The sequence below is a fragment of the Sesamum indicum genome, linkage group LG2 (assembly GCF_000512975.1).
Source record: "Sesamum indicum cultivar Zhongzhi No. 13 linkage group LG2, S_indicum_v1.0, whole genome shotgun sequence".
NCBI lineage: Eukaryota > Viridiplantae > Streptophyta > Magnoliopsida > Lamiales > Pedaliaceae > Sesamum > Sesamum indicum.
Window position 1 is genome coordinate 14,739,075 of NC_026146.1, and position 19,400 is coordinate 14,758,474.

The 19,400-nt window shown below is 30.6% G+C and overlaps 1 protein-coding gene across 3 annotated transcripts; it reads left to right on the plus strand.

Moving 5' to 3' along the window:
- LOC105156193 (E3 ubiquitin protein ligase RIE1-like) lies at positions 12,007-18,891 on the plus strand. Of its 3 annotated transcripts, none has more exons than XM_020691922.1 (5): positions 12,007-12,664; positions 14,079-14,198; positions 17,254-17,386; positions 17,469-17,656; positions 18,441-18,891. In XM_020691922.1, the coding sequence occupies exons 1-5, from the start codon at positions 12,162-12,164 to the stop codon at positions 18,529-18,531; spliced, it is 1,035 nt and encodes a 344-aa protein (XP_020547581.1). In that variant the 5' UTR covers positions 12,007-12,161; the 3' UTR covers positions 18,532-18,891. The 3 variants fall into 3 exon arrangements, with proteins under 3 accessions (XP_020547581.1, XP_011070565.1, XP_011070566.1); XM_011072263.2 differs by having other exon boundaries at positions 12,008-12,664; positions 17,469-17,627; XM_011072264.2 differs by having other exon boundaries at positions 12,008-12,664; positions 14,082-14,198; positions 17,469-17,627.

Below are 19,400 nucleotides of genomic sequence, written 5' to 3' on the forward strand. Positions count from 1 at the left end.
ATTCAAAAAAAAAATCATTTAACTTATCATATAAAATTAATAATAATAAAAGAGGATAACATATACTACTTATAACTTTAGACATTATGTTATAAATAAACCGAATCATTCATACTTCACTATCATCGTAATAATAATCTACTATATTTATTTAAATAGTTTTGCATTGCAATAATCTAAAATCATTTATTTTAAAATTTTCAAAATATTTAATAAATCACCCACATAAAAATTTGACCGTTTTTGCAAATTTTTGGTTGAAATCCAAATCCTTTCATTCAAATAGAGTCTCAGCCCAAAAAGAGAGGGCAATTTTGGGAAACCATTTAAGGGGTGGAGTGGCAGAGGCAAATGATAAAGCGTGAGATTCAAGAAATAGTAAAATATTAGGGTTAGCAGAAGCGCTTTGCTGTTAATGAGCAGTTAAGCAGATCCTGTTGACCGATGACCGGCAAAGGGTTGAGGCAGGGAAATGCAGTGATGCAATCAGTAAACTAATCCTCCATTATTATTAAAATGCTAAATAATGATAGGGATCATATTAATTAGGTTAATCAATGTTTAAGAGACAAATGGCGTCCTGCAACCGGGATGATTAAGAGTTAAGACTGTTGTGAGCCGGATGCCTAGTGCGCCTCCCGTGCTGCCTATTGCGGCTATTGCACGCAAACGCAGCGTTGTGGGAGATGCTCATGCCTGGCCGGCTCTCCTGTGGTTTAATTGTTAAATGTTGAATCAAGATGGGTAAATTAGTATGAAAAATCATATTTTGTCATTTGAATTATACTCAATTTTATATTTTGTTATTTGAGTTTTTTATCTTGTATCAACTTGTCATTTTAATTTTGTAAAATTTTACATTTTGTTGTATATGACCGTCTTTTTAATTTTGTAAAATTTTACATTTTGTTGTATATGACCGTCTTTTTATTGATTGTTTTTTCTGTTGTAAAAAACATCACATACACTGGATATACTTTATTTTACCCATACATTGCCCTTAAATATATGATATTTTACCCATATATTGGCCTTATATATCACAAGTTCAGCACACGTTAGGTTTTTTTTTTTTTCCTTTTTTTTTTTTTCCGACAAAAAAGTTGATACAAAATATAAATTTCGCAAAGTTGAAATGATAAGTCAACAAAAAAATAAAAAATAACAAAATATAAAAACAGTTACAGTTTCAATAACAAAATGTAATTTTTTCCATTAGTAGATTGTGAACTTGATTATTTCCATAGCAGAAGGTCTTTTATTCAAAATACTAAGAACTAATTAAATATAGGGTTAAATACACTTTGCATCCCTGACCTATGCAAAAAATGCATTTACACTCTTAAACTATAAAATATAACAAAATGACCCTTCATGATATATATTGATTTTTTTATGACAAAAATGCCCTTATTGTTTATACCCCTAAAATATCCCTATTACAATCATTCTCCTAAATATAATTTGAATTATTATAAAAAAATTTAATTTACTACTCAAAATTTATAATTTTTATACTGAGTATTGAATATGTGTAAACTCCATAAGTTTACAATCTTTATATCTTTTACACAACTTGTAAAAAATTTACATAATTTTTGCATGTGTTGTTATATATTTATTTTTCTAAAAAATAAATTATTATTTGCATGTGTTGATATATATTGATTTTTCTAAAAAATAAATTATTAATATAAATTTAAAATATTACACCGAACATATATATATGTAAAATATGAAAATATATGATATAATTAATATATAATATTCTATATTTTCTTAAATAATGATATGATATATACTTATTATGTGGACGTGCAATTGAATAAAAATTTATAGGTCATATAACATATTTTTTCTATAATATTATATTCATTACGTATTTACACATCTTTACATGCACTTTTTAAATAATTTATTTACATTGTAAAATATATGTCTATGTATTGAGTTTGTAAATATTTTTTGTGTTCCATAATTTATAAAAGTAATAAATTATGAATATTATTTTTAAAATAAAATGTGACTAAAACTTTAAATCACTAAAAATAATTTAGGAAAGATATTTTTAATAAAATATATTTTAGGAAGTAGAATAAAAAAAATATAGGGTAAATGAGCAGGGCATTTTTGTCTTATCAATACCAAATTATTTTGTCGGGGGTGTTTTTGTTACCTTTCATACTTTAAGGGTGTAAATGAAAAAAATATATATAGTCAGGGGTACAAAGTGTATTTAACCCTTAAATATATCAATAATTTTATATTAAAATATACATTAAATTAGATTTAATTATAAAATTAAAAATAATAATCTAAATGTGATTATCTTATTTGCAAAAGATCTTAGATTCGAGTCTTATCTATGTAATGATTGTAAGTATATTTATTTCTTTACTGGAATTATAGAAATACTAAAAAGCTAATTAAATATGTAAATAGTTTTATATTAAAATATATACATTAAATTAGGTTTAATTATAAAATTTCAAATCAAGATGGGGAAAATTAGTAGATTTTGATTTTGGTTTTATCTTTGACGGAAAGTGTTGAATTCGATTTCTGTGTATGTAATGATTGTATATTTATTCCGTATAATTTTTAATTTATTGTCGTTACTAATTTTTTATATTTCAATGCATAATTTAGTATATAATTATTGATATTGATGTGAGCAAAAAGTTATTTGTTTAATAGTTCTTCAACTTGAGTTATTTGAGCCAAATTTCCTACAAGCCTTAAAAAAAATCATAAAAAAATACGTTGGGACTTTAATGCATAAATTAACAAATAGTTGTGAAAAGATAGAAATCAAATACACTAAAGTAGTGATGAGTTGTAAAATGACATGAGAGCTATGAATAAAATAATATGTGCTAACGCCAAATATTGTGTTACCCATAATCAGTGGAAGGAAGGCTTGCTATTATAGCTATAGTCTCGAACGGTTAAGAAATATGACCCCTTGGGACTCGAATCAATAGTTGTTGTCAATAAGCAAGGTCTTTCAAATTTTAAAAGTGGTTGGCAGGAATCCTCGTAGCATCTTACTGGCTGAGAGAATTTTTCTCGAATAAGCCTCTTAATGGACAAGTTTCGATTTTCTATGGGAGTGTTACAAACACAAAAAATCCGCTCCCGTCCTCGATCCTCGGCATGGTTTGGGTGGCTCTTTTCTCTCTCTTGTGAATGAACGGGTTTCTACTATTTGTGAAGGCGACCAACCTGAATTTTATTTATCGAGTGTTCATCGAGTTCAATTGTATTTAGAGTCATATTTATACTATCTGATATATAATTTATTTACACAAATTATTCTTGTCTTTTACATAATTACATAACCCACCCATATCAACCAAAAAGTAGGGGTAATTTGTTTAATGTTGTTGATATTTTTTATGAGTGTACGTAAATATTTTTAAAAATATGGGTGGTTTTGTAAATAATGTTAACATTTTTTGTGGGAGTATGTCTAATTGTTTAGAAAATAAAGATATTTTGTATAAATAGACCATAAATCAGGGATGGATACAAATTATACAATTATTACTTTTATTTAATTGTTGGATTGAAGAGTTGGTATCTTCTTTTTTACCTATAGCTAACAATTTAGTCATGAAAGTAATAATGACTTAGACATGTGAATAGGAATTTGAGAATTATTGAGTATTTATATAAGTTGTATGTGTTTATACTAGACAACGACACACACACACATGACATTATTATGTGTATAAAAACAAATATTGAAATGTTGTTAAAAGTGTACGAATTATTCAATTACTAATATATATATTTTTTTTTGGCCAATCAACCAAGTGAAATATTAGAGTGCAAGTTAAATCCATCTTCGTTATTATTTCGATTTTACCTTTCATATAATTGATGTTTCCCCCCCAAAACAAAAGTATCGATTCATATGACTTTAAATTCTAATAGTTTGATGACTTTTTCAGTCATCTTCACAATATGAAAAAATATGTACAGTGATGAACGAGTGAGAACAACTAATTGTAGACACTATATTTTTTTTAGGGATGGATAGAGTCTATACATTAAAATATATGTGAGCATTAATATTGGTATGAGTAATTTTTAATATATAAAAATGTATTTTTACTGAATTTATAAACTCGTGCTAAATCAATACGACTATTTATCTACTCAAATTAAAAATAATTATTTCTACTAATCTAGTATTAATTTATAAATATCATAAAACTTTAAGTCAAATTAATTGATATATTTAAATTTGTCTAAATATTATAATATGATTGTGTAAGATAATTTGGGAAGGGAGATGTAGTCCATTATTTGAAAGAGAAAGGAGAAAGAAAAGGCAATGTAATGTTAGTTGGAATAGAATAAAATAAAGGTAGTAAAGCTGCATATTTGGCTTTTTGGCAACAATATTGCCCATTGCCCTCCCTTCAACCATTCATACTTTCCATATACCCCCACACTTGCCCTTCCAACCTGCATCTGCACCTCCAACAATCCTTTCAATTCTTCTCTTCCAATTATTGTAATTAAATAATTCTTTCCTTTTTTTTTTCTTTTGCCCTTTGAGATGATAATTATATTATTATAATAATATCTCGATGAACTGAGTATTATATCGATTTAATCAATATACATATATAATGAAAAATTATAAAAATTAAAATAAACTCACTTAAAGTGAGATGGATACTCACACGTCTGCTGGAACTTGAAATCATGAACCGCACTATTTCTTGATTTCAATTTACATACTGGGTAATTTTGAAATTAATAATTAAAAATTAAAAAAACTTTTTTTTTTTATATTTTTCTGAAAATCCAACCCTAGCGTTATTTATCAAATGAAACAGAGCAGTTATAATTTGTAATATCCTAAAATGGGAAATTTTAGTTCAAATCCGACTCGATCGAACCTGAATCAATAATATAGCAAATACAATATACTTGTTGTGTGATTGGTGTACAGTTCAAGAAAACTGACCAATCACAGAGCAAGTGTAATTGGTTTGATTTTGCTAAATATGATCCATACAATAATTTTTCATCTATCTATCTATCTATACTATTGGGCCTCTTTCACTTGGGCTGGTGCGATTAAGTGGTATAGATTACTTTAGGAATGTAATCCAGCCATAATGAGTTATAATAGCGGGCTTTAACTACTAACATCGAGGCATTTCAAAACAAAGTAAATAAAAAATTAAAGGTAATTACGCAGGATATCTCAATAAAATAACTTAAATTATCATTACTCTGTCTTTTTTTTTTCATGCAATTATATATAATTTTAATTAAAAATGACTTGCATCATCAATTCGTTGAATAAGTAATATAACTATCTGTAGCTTTCTTTATTATAACTATATTGTATTTGTCACACACATTTAATGTGTATAAACAATTAGTACATTTGTCCTTAAACATATTTATTTTTGTACAAGATATTTAATTTTTGAAAAAATTATATTTTGATCCCATAATTTTGGGTTATTTGCACTTTTGGTCATTTACTTCATATACATATTTAGTCATTTTTTTTTTGTAAATTTAGTTCTGAATATCTTACATTTGATCATTTTTTGGTAAATTTAGTCCTGTATTGACAATTTTGATCATAACAATGCATAGTTACAGGATAAAAAATGATATCCGTTACAGTTTGAAGGGGATCAAAATTATCAACACATGACTAAATTTGCAAAATGAATGACCAAGTGTGAGATGTTCAGTATTAAATTTGTCAAGAAAATGACTAATTATGTAAGTAGAGTAAGTTACGGACCAACAACCTAAGGACCTAATGTGTAAGTAGAGTAATTAACTCTCACAATATTTTTTATTTATGATTATTATTAATTTAATTTAACAAAAAAATATACTAAAATTTTAACTTATGTACACAGATCCAACATATTTCAACAACTAGTTATAAGGAATTGTTCTTAGGATGCTTTGAATTGGGCAACAGAGTGACAATGTCGTGTTCGTGTCCCCCCAACAACCGCTCCATATTTTCATGGCTTTTGCACACACACACACACACACACACTCGGAAACAGAAAAGGACACCTTAATGCGATGTGTAGTGACGCCGTATGTTTGTTCCTCAAACTGTGGTAAAGTTACCGGGGGAGGGACCCGCGGCGGCCACATCTCCTGGTTTTGGGTGGGATCGTGTGAGACCCCAAGTATGGAACTATGGAGCTTGCCCGTGGACAACGCTCAACTCACTATTACTTTTTTCTATTTAAAATTTTTGAAATAACTACATTTACATCTTATAATCTATAATTTATTTATATAAATTATTCATATTTTTTATTTAATTAAAATCATCGACGACAGTAAAACAAATAATAATATTTTATGTAAGGGTAAATAGCAATTTATCCCCCTATGATATTGAAAATGGGCACATTACCTCTCTATGAAAAATATAGCGATTTATCTCCATGTACTTTTTAAAATGAAGCAATTTACCCCCTTATACAGGGAGGTGAATTGCTTCATTTTAAAAATCATAGGGGGATAAATTATTGTATTTTAAAATATATAGAAAGGTAAATCGCTATTTATTTTTTCTTAAGGGGGTAATTTGCTCATTTATGATATCACAAGAGAGTTGCTTGCATTTTTTCTCTTTATGTAAGAATGTTAATGTTTTTTGAGAATATATCTGTAAATTTTTAAAAAGTATTGATAATTTGTATAAATGATGTTGACGTTCTTTTTTTTTTTTTTGTGCATGTGAAATTATCCAATAATATAGGAATAATTTGCATAAATAAAATATAGGTTAGGAACGGTTAGTGTTATCTCTAATTTTTTTAATTTTTATTTTATTTAATATACATATTATGTAAGTAAAATATTTTTAAAAAATAAAAAATAAAATAGAAGACGTAATAGATTTGAAAAAAAAAACTCATGGAGATTTAGAAAAATTAACTTCGAGTTAAAAGATGTATTATATTGTAAGCAGATATTGAGATGATTGTATGTAGTCGATGTTATCAGGGGTATTTAAAGTTATATGTTAATTTTAAATAGACAATTAAGTTAAAAATTGGGTATTTGTAATATATTCAGACGTAAATGAGGGTCTTACTTGATTGGTAAGGTTGAAACTTTGCAACAAAAAAGATATAAGTTCAAATGACACGAATGCGAGTATATATCTGTTTTCATATTAGTTTGTCGTTTCTTTATTTCATTTGTACAAATTTGTTGAGTTGGATCGTTGATGCGTTGAATCAGTTATTCAACTTGAATGTACTAAACAATGTAATAAAATTCGCATATTATACAAAACAGGAACAAAGTTAGACCGGTATTTGTATTAATCGATTTGAATTTGAGGGTGAGATATTAAGAAATTATTTCAAATTAATCCATATTATAAGATTTTGAAATCTATAAATGTTTAACTAAACATAGTTCTTAAGTTCTTACTGTGGATTCTCCACTCAAGTTCTTTTTCTACATATTGGTGGAAAATTTAAACTCAGCAAGTTATTGATTACGATGTGCATCGCACGACAATGCTCAGTTATCATTCAATCATGTTTAATTAACCAAATATGTAGTCAATCACTAAATTAAGTGGTGTACCATTTAATTGAAACGATGTGTTTATTTTAGTGAAATGGTACGTCATTTGGGGCGAAATGATGCATCAATGCGAATGAAAAGTCATAACATTTTGTAATTATCTTTTTCAATCAGACATGTCTATCCAATATCATATTTCCAGCTTCGATAAATAGGGCCTCTTATTTCATTCAACTGAATCAACTTGAAAATTATTTTAAAGTATTTTTCAAAATCATCACTGCGTCTTTTATTAATATAGTTATAAAATATTTTTTGGTTCATTGTTTTCAAAATTTTGAAATTGTAAGTCTTTGTATCTTATGAGATAAATTATCGTGTCCGTTCGCACCAAGGTATAATTATCTTACACATAAGAGTTAAATTCATGTATATTTTTCATGTTTCACTGCACAGTTCATCTTTAAATGCCTAATTAAGAAGATATAACCTTAATAAGATAGCAACAAATAAGGCTGTAAAATGATTCCAATCGAACCCAACGTATCATTATTTAAGTTTGTTTGAATTATTACTAAATTTGAAAAATTCATATTTAATTTAATTTGATTATTAATTTAATCAAGCTTAAACGAGTTTTAATTAAATCAAGTATGAATTCGAGATCGAGTAATTTGCTATTTTCAAGTACATTTTATTATTTCTGCACTAATCAAGTTCGAGTCGAGCTTGAAGGCATATCAATAATTTTCTTTTTTAGTTAAATTTGGTTCCTACGTTTAACAAATCAAATTTAAATGTGTTTTCAGCTATTGATTTCAATCGAATATCAAATTGTTTGATTTGTTCCCGACTCTGGTGACGGAACAATTGGAGAATCCAAAAAACAAAACATTAACGCCAGCACTACATATACAATTGAGTCTCCATCAAGCCCACCTTTTTTTCACGGTCTCGTTTCCGATAAAGGTGTAAAATGAATTTGGTTTCATTATCGAGATTGAGAAATTATCTTTAAATTTGATTTAATTATTAATTTAATCGAGCCTCAAACAAGTTTCAATTGGATCAAACACGAATAAACTTTGAATAGTTAGATATTTTTAAGTACATTATCTTTTTCAGCTATTAAATTAAATTCGAGCCGAGATCAAAACTATATCGAACAAAAGGTCCTATTCAAGTTTAGTTTTCAAAATTTAAGAAAGGTAATTTTAGTGTGAGGGTGAGTCCTTCTGTACATTAGATTCCTAAACCAAATGATTAGGTGACGGAGAGACCAACACTCTCAAACACACTCACCCCGACCCCGACCCTCATAATTAATAGGATAAATTACAATGAATTCTTCTAAAATTTCATATAATTACGAATTATCTCTCGTTGTTTAAAAAATTACTAATACTCCATTGATTTTAACGATCGTCTAACAATTAGCCCAACCCGTTAGGTTTTCATCTATTTTTATAATGAACTAACTAAAATGCCATTGTGGATTAAAAGTTATAGTTTTTTTTTTAAAAAACTTTCTATTTTCTGGATTAAGTGGATATGTTTTTATAATTTTTAAATTTTTTTCATTCATATTGTTCAAATTTTTTTATAAATTTTTAACTTTAAAAAAAATACAGTAAAAGTAAAGTTGAATTAAGTTCATACTTTCATCAAATGATTACATAATTTCTTCAAATATCAGACATGTATATATAATTTTTCAATTAATAAGAAAACATTCGTAATTATGACATCTCGAGATAAGTTGTTGTAATTTATCCTCATTAATAAATCCACATCACCAAATTCAAAAAAGCCATAAGCTACGGGGAATGTTTGGAGTGCTTTGCAAGAATTGATTTTTGACTTACAACCTTCTTCTTCCTGTTTTTGGGTGTCTTTCTAATGTTTTTCATTAGAAAGTAATCATTTGGTCCAAAAATGGAAAAACTTTGCAAGTATATATATATATATCATTTTCTAGTTTTAGCTATATGTAAAGTTCGTACAGTTTTTTTTTTAAATAATTTTAAATAAATTACCATAACTCATTTTGATATACTGAACAATATTTTATTCAATTAATACATTAATATGGTTAATAATGATAAAAAAAATTTAAAAAACTCATATAAATCAAGACAAATACGCACACGTTCAATAGAACTCACATCCATAACCTCGAACTTATTTTTTAAAAATAGTTATTTACATCAAACTTCTGGTGCAGTTTTAAAAAAAAATATTAATATAATATTTTGATGAAGAAATACAAGAGGAGCAAAGAGGTTTTAATGTTAGCATATCAAAATTTCAATATATTAAAATTTTAGTTGGATCGAATTTGATATTATGGAATTAATCACCCTAGTCAATGTCGTTCATAGGGATATGGATAGTAAATTTATATTTTACTGTGAAGTCTTAACATGTCTTTTATTCTAAATTTTTTAAATTAATTAATTATTTTAATTCCTCCATTTATTATGATTTTCCATAATTTTTTTCTTCGTATGTAATTTTTTATTTTTCCAACATTATTTATTTTTGCTTGTCAATATTTTTATAAATCAAAATATTTATATTACCTTATTATCAAATATATATATTTTTAGATAATTTTTTACTCTGATAAAATTAGTAATATAATTTATATAAATATTTTATTTTAAAAAATTATGATAAAACATATATAATATACCACATTTACAAGTATTATATTATTGTACGGACCACAATGTTGGGAAAGACCCTCTCAATCTACATGGATTGTTACCCATTATTCCTGGACTAGCCCAACATTAATCACAAATATCAATACCAATACCTTTTTTCTTTTTTTGGTTAAATTCCTTTCTACCTCCTCTATTTTATTAAATTAATTATATTTTTTTTGGTGATTTAAAAATAGATAAAAAGTCCTTTCGTATTTTGTAAACTCTTACCAAAAAATCCCTTTGCTGTTAAAATCTGACTTAGAGTACACTACACGTGCGAGTGGTGCGACTTGAGGACTGTTTTGGCGTTTTTAAAATTTAATTATCTCAAAAAATATGGATATTAATTAATTATAGAAATTATACAAATAACAAATTTTAATATTATAATATAATATTAAAAATATTAAATAAATTATATTTAAATTTATTATAATATAAAAATAAAAAATATTAATTTTTTTTAACAATACCAAAAAAATAAAAATATATTTTTTATACACATTCATAATAATAATAATAATAATTTTTTGAAATAATTTTTAATTATTTATACATAATATAAGTCAGTCAATGTAATGATATAATGGTCAAGCATCATAAATTTAACTCAGTTACAATTGTGGTAAAAGAAAGAGAGAGTGTGATGAGTTTTTAAAACACAAAATGTTGTTTTGTCAATTTTCAAATTAGAAGAGGTCTTTTTGCTGAATTTTTAAAATATAAGGAATTTTATGCAATTTTTCCTTTTTTTTTTTGGGAAATTCTAGCAATATCCCTAGAAATTAGATCTAATTACATAAATATATTTTACTTTTTGCAAAATTATAAGTACATCAGTACACAAATACCCCTAAGGTACATTACAATCTCACCTCCTTTAAAGGATGTACCTGTAATTTTACAAATAATATAATATGTTTGTGTAATTAAGTCTTAATTTCAGAAAGTAATGATGTAATTTATCCTTTTTTTTTTTTTATTGATAGATACCAATATCAAATACCATGTAATATTTGTTAAGCATTTATTCTGAAGTTACAAACATGATCTAAGTTTTTATTTTTTTTTTTAACATTTATTATGATCTAAAGTTCCAAATGGAAATTAATGAAATATATGTAACATTTACAAATATTAACTCAAGTTTATCCAAAAAAATTTATTTTCTTAAATTTGAGTTAGGTGAATAAATATATTACTCTTTTAGGGTATATTTGTTTGACGATGAATTAGAGTAAATACTAAAATTAGAATATCGCTCTTTAGGAAAAAGTTCAAAAACATTACGTAGCCTTTACTCTTGTCACTTTGTTTCGGTAACAATTTCAAGCCAAAATTTTGAGCAAAAGTCCTATGTCAGTTGTCGCCGACATTCAAAATTCTGGATATTAGCTACTATAGTTATATAAATATTGTTTTCTTTGTTACTATTTTTCGGAACAACATCACATACTTTTGTATTGTTGTTGCTACTATTTATAATAAAATATCGTCACCTACTGTACTTTTATTATCGAAAACGACAACGAAAATATTAGGATTATTCAAGCAAGAAACAATATTTTATTTAAAGAAATAAAAAATGATGTGTCATAATTAATTGATGAGTAAAATAAAATTTAAGTTAGTCTTGGAGGGTAATAGTCTAAAAAGATGAAATTTAAGGGGAGGTGAAGTACGACTTTACAGTAGGAATTACGCGGTTATGCGTATGTGTTATGTATAAAGCGGGTTTTATCACAATTTCGTTTGGACGGAAAAAGTCAATCACGCACAAAACGCACACACGCCCACACAGAAAGAAAACCTACTCCGTCCGTCCATGGCGTCAGTCATCACTTCCATACTCTCTTGAATCCTTTACCAGACTCCATAATCTTCTGTCTTCCGAGCATGTCTTCCGACACTTCGTCGGGTTCCCCCACCGCTCCGCTCCTCCGCTCGAGGCAGCCCTCCTCCAACGGCTCCCGAGCTTCGACGCTCTCCCTCCTCCTCTCCCGAGCTGTCTCCTCTACCCAGCGCCGGGGAGGAGCTTCTATGCTGGTCCGGGAGACCGCAGCGCGAGAGCTTGAGGAGCGCCGAGCCGACTGGGGGTACTCGAAACCCGTCGTTGCCCTCGACATTATGTGGAATTTGGCCTTTGTGATTGTGTCTATAGTTATGTTGATTTGCACAACTAATGAGAAGCCGAATGTGCCAATTAGGGTTTGGGTCTGTGGGTATGCTTTCCAGTGTTTGGTGCATGTAGTCCTTGTTTGGGTGGAGTATAAGAGGCGGAATTCGTCGCAAGAGAGAAATTTGGACGGGGCCGGGGGCAGAGAGGAAGAGAATCAGAGTGAGAATGAAGAAGAGGAGAGCGAAGAGAGCGGGCTCCTTGGTATTGCCGGTGTATCTAGGTTAGTCAAACTTGTTCATATCCCCTCACATGATATCAATTTCTGTTGTTTGTAATTGTCGTATTCTATCTTACATGATATACTCTTCTGGAGCTTTGGTTTTGTGTTTGCTTGGTTTAGCTGTAGTGGGGTTTGGTTTCTTGGATGCTAGGTTTGTATTTTACTCATTTTTCTCGTGCTCTTGTCGTGTTTGAGTATTAGTTCGTCCAATTGTTTATCCAAGTTTCTTGTTCACTTCATAACTTAGGCTTCTCTCCATGGGGATGTCCATTAATGGTGTGGAATTGTAAATACAGACGAGGTTATGATTTTCTGATCAGCTCTGGCAGCTGGACCTCTCCACATGTACATATGTGCATGAGTTACTTTTGAGGTTTTAGAGTAGATGACTAATGCACTTCTGTAGTTTGAAGGGAAAGGGCCAGGAATTCATATATTTGCTTGCTCCCAAACTTTTTCACTCCTCCCCCTATGTGGTACCAGTGGAATTTTTAGAATTTAATAAGATAGAAATATTGTGTTCTATGGTTACAAGGCCCTTCATGACTATGTTTTCAGGAATCTCTATCATTAATTATCCTGTTGGAGCTCTCATACTGGTTTAATTGGACCATCTGGATCTATGTAACGTAAACAGATTGGTCTTATAATTTTATTTGGCACTTGAAACATGGAAGGAAGTCCCTTTTGTGGAATGAATCATAGAGTGTGCTAATATTAATGTATCCTTGTCTCCTAGGTATTCTTATGACATCTATTATGTTCATTATCTGAATTTGGATAGGTGAACTTAACCTTTTTGACTTTACAGGCAGTCACCTAGCAAAACATAAGCCCGGTGAATTCGTCCTTAGCATATCTATTCAAAGTTGGTCTTTTGGAGTTTTGCATTATGTACTGGAGAATCTCAAGTAGTTGTAAATTTATAATGTCTTTCTCACAATTTCTGAAGATGTCATTTGCATAGAGAAATTATGGGATGTAAGTGAATTACAGTATTAATATGAAAATTATTAGACGACTCTGAACCATGTTAGTAGTGTCCTTATAATTATATATCGTTTTTGTGGTAGAAGGAAAAGGATTTATGATGTATCTTACCCCATGATATGTGGCTTAACATAATCAAGCGAACATAAGTAAGCATCAGTTAGCCAGTACATATCCAGTTAATTATACGAGAATAATTTCTTGAACTTTCAATTATGTCATTTCTTTTCATGAGGGAGCTCGATGTTGTGAACTTATTTTAATGTCTCTATGTGCACTCATTGGCAAAAAGGGTCTGGATTTTAGAGAGTTGTGCCACTAATCATCAGTTTCCCAGTGCTGAAAAGTGTAATTCATTTCAAAGGTCATATAAGCTGTGTAAGAGCATCTATCCAAATTCCTGACTGATTTTCATTGATTCCAGCAGGGTGAAACGATGTGAATCTGTGAACACAATGGTATCATTTCTCTGGTGGATTGTCGGCTTTTACTGGGTTGTCTCGGGCAGTGAAATTCTATTAACAAGTGCTCCACGTTTATATTGGTAAGTCCATGAGTAATGCTTCAATCTGTAATGCACCTCTTGTTGTTCTAATTTAGTTTGTCCTTCCCAAGTCCAGTTCCAGTATGCTATAGCACAACTGCAACTGTGAAACAGCTGGCTAAAAAGAATTAGAAAGTGAATGGCCAGTCAATTCTGTGGGGTTATCATGCGTTCTGCACAAAAATCAAAGATTACTATATATCACTTTATGCAGTGTGTTCACATTTTCTTCATAGCGCTATATAAACTAAGTTGTGTTGTGCATTGCAAAATATCATAGATCTTTGCCTGCTATAGTTTGCATGATCACGCTGGGTTGAAGTTGATGGTTATGTGTTCTAGAAGCGCCTCATCGCAAATCATCTCATACTTAATGAGCCAATGCCTTCAAGAATCCTTGACTTACTGTCAATACCTCATAAAATAACCTGACACTTTTGATTGTAAGACAAAGGATTTTATGGGACTTGTAACCTTAGTACCATTTAGCTTGTAATTTAGATCTGCCTACTTTTTCCTGAGGTGAGCAACCTCATACAGGATCCCATCCCCTATTGCTAGATTATTTCATAGGACCCCTCAGCTGGTGTTGCTTTCCATCCTCTCTTATCAGATGAATGATACTAAGGTCCCAGTTAGAGTAGCTTTGGGGTGCATAAAGCTGGCCCAAATTCTCACCTGTGAACAACATGGCCTGTAGTGACAATGTAAATTTGAACTTGTGTCTTCTGGAAATAATTTATGGATATATTCCCAAAGCAATATGCAACTATTTTATTTGAATAATTTGAGGACCCTGTCCTAGCCACAAAAAAGTTTAACATGTCCTTACTGCACTATTAGGTAACATATGACACATTCCTCGCTTGGTCTTGTGGGGCTTGCTCTTCTGTCCATTCACATTGTCCAAGAAGTTTATCTCAAATGGTGTAGGGTCACTTAAAAGTCATTCGAAAATAACTTTACATCCCTACTTAGTGGGAATACAGTTAGAAACCAGAGGAGCCGCTAATGCTTTCCTCAAATCCATGATGTTGAGTTGGTTTTGCTCCCAATAATCGTAGAGCTACAACCATTTTCAAGTGATGACCCTTAGCAACCTTTTGTATTTCTCTTGGAAAGGTGCCTTGCCTATATTTCTTGTTTAAAAATTGCAGAAGACGCTTCCTTAGCAGACTTTGATGTATATTGTGGGCGCTCTACTCTCCAGTTTTGAGAACAATGTAACCTTGGCCTTAATAAAGCAAGAAATACTTCTCCTATGGCCAGCGCTACCTTGTACAAACTGTCTGCGTTTATGTTATTTCTTCAAGTGGGATGGTGAATGACTAAATAGAGATTGGAAGTAGGTCAAAGTGGATTGCCAATACTCTTTCTTTGGCTTCTGATCCAATACTGTTTGTGTAATAAACCCAGTCTTGCCGCAAACTTGCTTGGCAAATAGATGCCTGATTTATCTCTAAAATTGAGTGAGTGCAACTTTGAATTGTATATTAAACTACTCATCCAAAAGAGATAATAGCTGTAAACAGTTTCTTGGCCGTGCTAATGAGTTTGCCATGGTTCAATGCACATCACGTTTGGGGTGATTGAATTTATTGCAGTCGCTCCTTTAAAACACAATGCCTATGTCCTGAGAAACAGTCAAAAAAGACTTGCCAGGTCCTCATACTCTCGAGGGCATATACAGGTCCGAGTAGTGGCTCTCGCCTTTACAACACTTTCTCCTATGAATAAAGATGGTGCTCTCACATTCATAACTCTTTTGCCCTTAAAACACATGGTTTTAGTATTCTAGCTTGCTCTGTTAGCATTCTCACTCACTGATCCATATTTTGTACTGGGCCTAATAATTGCCTTTAAGCTCGCTGAATCAAAACTGTCCATAGGTTTTTGCCACTACACCAATGATCTGGATTTTCTGGTCCATACTTAAATAGTCAATATTCATTCATTCTGTAACATTGGATCTTGCTCGCCAAATAAATATATACTTAAAGGATTTGACTATTCAAGTCCATTGGTTTGAACATACGATGCCTCACTCCAGATGGGCATCCTATAATGTCAGGGTCGACTTGGAGTGGTTTGATTTGGCGCCATATCATCTTCTACTTGCATGAAATCCAATCTTCTCACCCCTATCTCTCATATTAATGACTAGGCAACCATTCTTGCATGACAATCACAACTTGGAGTATTTTTCTATCTACTTTCAGAGGCCCTTCATGCTTGGAACCATTAGATATCCAATCTGGGTAAGTGTTTTGGAGTTGAAATGCAGGTTGACACTGTCATGGAGGCATTTTTGGAGTCCACCAAGCGCATACTAACATTTTAGGAAGTTCTTGATAGTCTTTCTCTCTGATGTTTGCTGATTTTAGAATGTTGGTCCTACATAACGAACCAAGTGGTGTAAAAGGTAGCTCATTCATGGCATACATTAGACAGCTTACCAGAGGGTTGAGGTTTATTTCCCCACCTCCAGAGAACAGTATGCATTTTACCTGCTTGATATGCACAGTTGGAATGACTTTGAAAGTAGCAGCAGTTCTCCCTTCCTTGGATGAGGCAATTGTTCCTCTGCAGTAGCTTAATAAAATATGTATAATCAGCAAAGAAAAGATGAAACACCAGTCTTATCCTTTTTGCTGCTGTAATAGCTTAAGAGGGCTCCTTCAAAACAGAAGGATATTTTTTATGTGATTAGTGATAAAGACTAAGTAGTAGGAAGTTAAAAGAAATTATTAGGAAATCACTAACGAGAATCAGGAACATCAATCTGGTACAGAGGGATTAACCAGTACCTAAATAGCCAGTAGTCTGCGTTGCTCCATACATATAAGAAGAAAGCTTGTTGATTAAATGTTACAATTTCAGTAATATTGGGATTACATGGATCTTTCATGAGCAACATCAGTTGGGTCTGTTTCTGTAACTTGACTGAAAACCCATTCTGTTGATTCAGAATGTTTTTCTTTTCTCCATTATTTTTCCTGTATCTATTAATTAAAGAAAGAGACCTGACAGATCTCTGATCTTGTAAGTGCTGCAGGTTGGCTGTGGTATTCTTGGCATTTGATGTAATCTTTGCCATATTTTGTGTTGTCTTAGCATGTCTTATTGGGATTGCTCTCTGCTGCTGCTTACCTTGCATCATTGCCATTCTTTATGCTATTGCTGGCCAGGTAATAGTATCAAGATGTAAAATAGTTTGTCTATTTTATGTGTTGGTCAAACCACTTTCTTATACATTGCTTTAATATGCAGGAAGGTGCATCAGAGGCAGATCTGAGTATCCTACCCAAATACAGATATCAAAGCTGCAAGGACGAGGATAGAGTAGGCTATGCAGCTGGCAGAATGATTCCTATTGAAACAAGCAGTGGGTACATAATTAACGAGCGGATTCTTTTACCTGAAGATGCAGTAAGTTTCTTGTGTATTCTCAAATTAAGGTCTGTATTTTGCCAACAAAAGGTGGTTGTTTCTATGATAGGTGATCCTGGATTTTGCATAGCTTGCTTTATGGAGTGCGTGACGTTGCCATAATTTTACTAGACCTTTTTATTCATTAGGGTTCATGCATCTTTGTTCGTAAAATTGTTGCTTGTTTCTTAAGTACACATACCCTTGTCATCATATGTTGGTTTTTGTGCAAACTACTAATTTGAGTTTGTATCTGCAATTCACTGATCAACCAGTCTGAAACCCGATTTCTGAATCAAAAAGCCGCTTTCTTAAATAAAGCACTTAGCACCTGCTCTATGTTCATAGCACAAGTGCAACATTAATCTGTTGTTCAAACTTCAAAGTGCTGCTGAGTTTTTCTGAGATATCAATTTATCCTTATCCAGAAATACAATTTCATTGGAAGCCCATATTCTTATGTGACCATCTAATAAATACAATTGACCATAATGAAGAAGTAATTTTCAGTCTCAAGCATTTTTGTACATACATAGATACAAATCCTAGGTTCTGAAATGAAAAATTGCTTAATTAAAAGCACATGTACCTGTGTTGTAAACCTCATTGTCAATAGATCTCAACCAACTTATCCTATGTGATTTAAGTGTGCGAGCAATCCTTTTGTGGAAATACTGCTTGGTGTTCTGGACATGTGAATTTATGCTTACCCAGATGCCATTTACCAGAAACCAGCTTTATCTTCTCATGGAGATTTCTATTTTTATCCTGCAAATTTGGTCAATTTACTTGTGTCTTCTTTTTCTCTTCCAGGAATGCTGTATATGTCTCTGTACATACGAGGATGGGACTGAACTACATGCTCTTCCCTGTAACCATCACTTTCATGCTGTATGTATCGTGAAATGGCTTAAAATGAACGCAACATGCCCACTATGCAAGTATAACATCCTCAAGGGGAATGATCAAGTCTAAAATCGTTATGAAGGGAATCAGAAAACTGTCTGGTATTTCTCATATTTGCTTCAGATTCTCTATTTACTTTGATGTTTCTTGGGAGTCGGTGCTAATGTATCTGCTTTTCCTCTATATTTATGGGAATAAGATGGAGTAGATTTTCTGTAAATGGTCGCTGTGGAAAATTCTTAGCTAATTTTTCTACTTACTCACATTCAAAAGCTTCCGCCTTGTAAATTTTTCTTGGTTGATGTATAAAAGGATGATCGTATGCACATACATATATATGTATATATATTACAGATTATATGTAGATGTACAGATTGACAATACTGCGACTAGTGTTGTATTCCTGCCAGTCAGATGTAAACAGAAGAGTATCAAATTGATTTATGATCCTCGGCAAATCAAAAAGCAGCGGATGATAGGATGCATTTAGTAAATTCAACTATACTATTAGTTCTTAGGTGGGTTTTACTATGTTTAAGTTTTCATTGGTCAATCAAATGTCAATTTTTATAATATCTTGTAATTGATGAAAAAAATGTTATTATAAGTTCAATATGGGTTATGGGCTTGATTAAGTCCAATTAAATCATATGGTTTATACGATTTCTAATGGGTTCTAAGTAGGTCTTATTATATTTATTTTTTGTTAATCAACCAAATATTATTATTTTTTGCTTTGTAATATTGATAAAGATATTATTAAAAAGTAATATTATGCAATTAAAGGAAGATAGTAGTATGCTTATGATTAAACAAGTAGTTTATTTTAAAATTATATAAAATACAATATTTTTAAATAAATATTAT

Coding starts and splice junctions, on each gene's coding strand:
- LOC105156193 (XM_011072263.2), top strand. CDS start 12,162: ATGTCTTCCGACACTTCGTCGGGTTCCCCCACCGCTCCGCTCCTCCGC. Junction 14,199..17,253: donor AGTGCTCCACGTTTATATTG/GTAAGTCCATGA, acceptor TAAGTGCTGCAG/GTTGGCTGTGGTATTCTTGG. Junction 17,628..18,440: donor TTCTTTTACCTGAAGATGCA/GTAAGTTTCTTG, acceptor TTTCTCTTCCAG/GAATGCTGTATATGTCTCTG.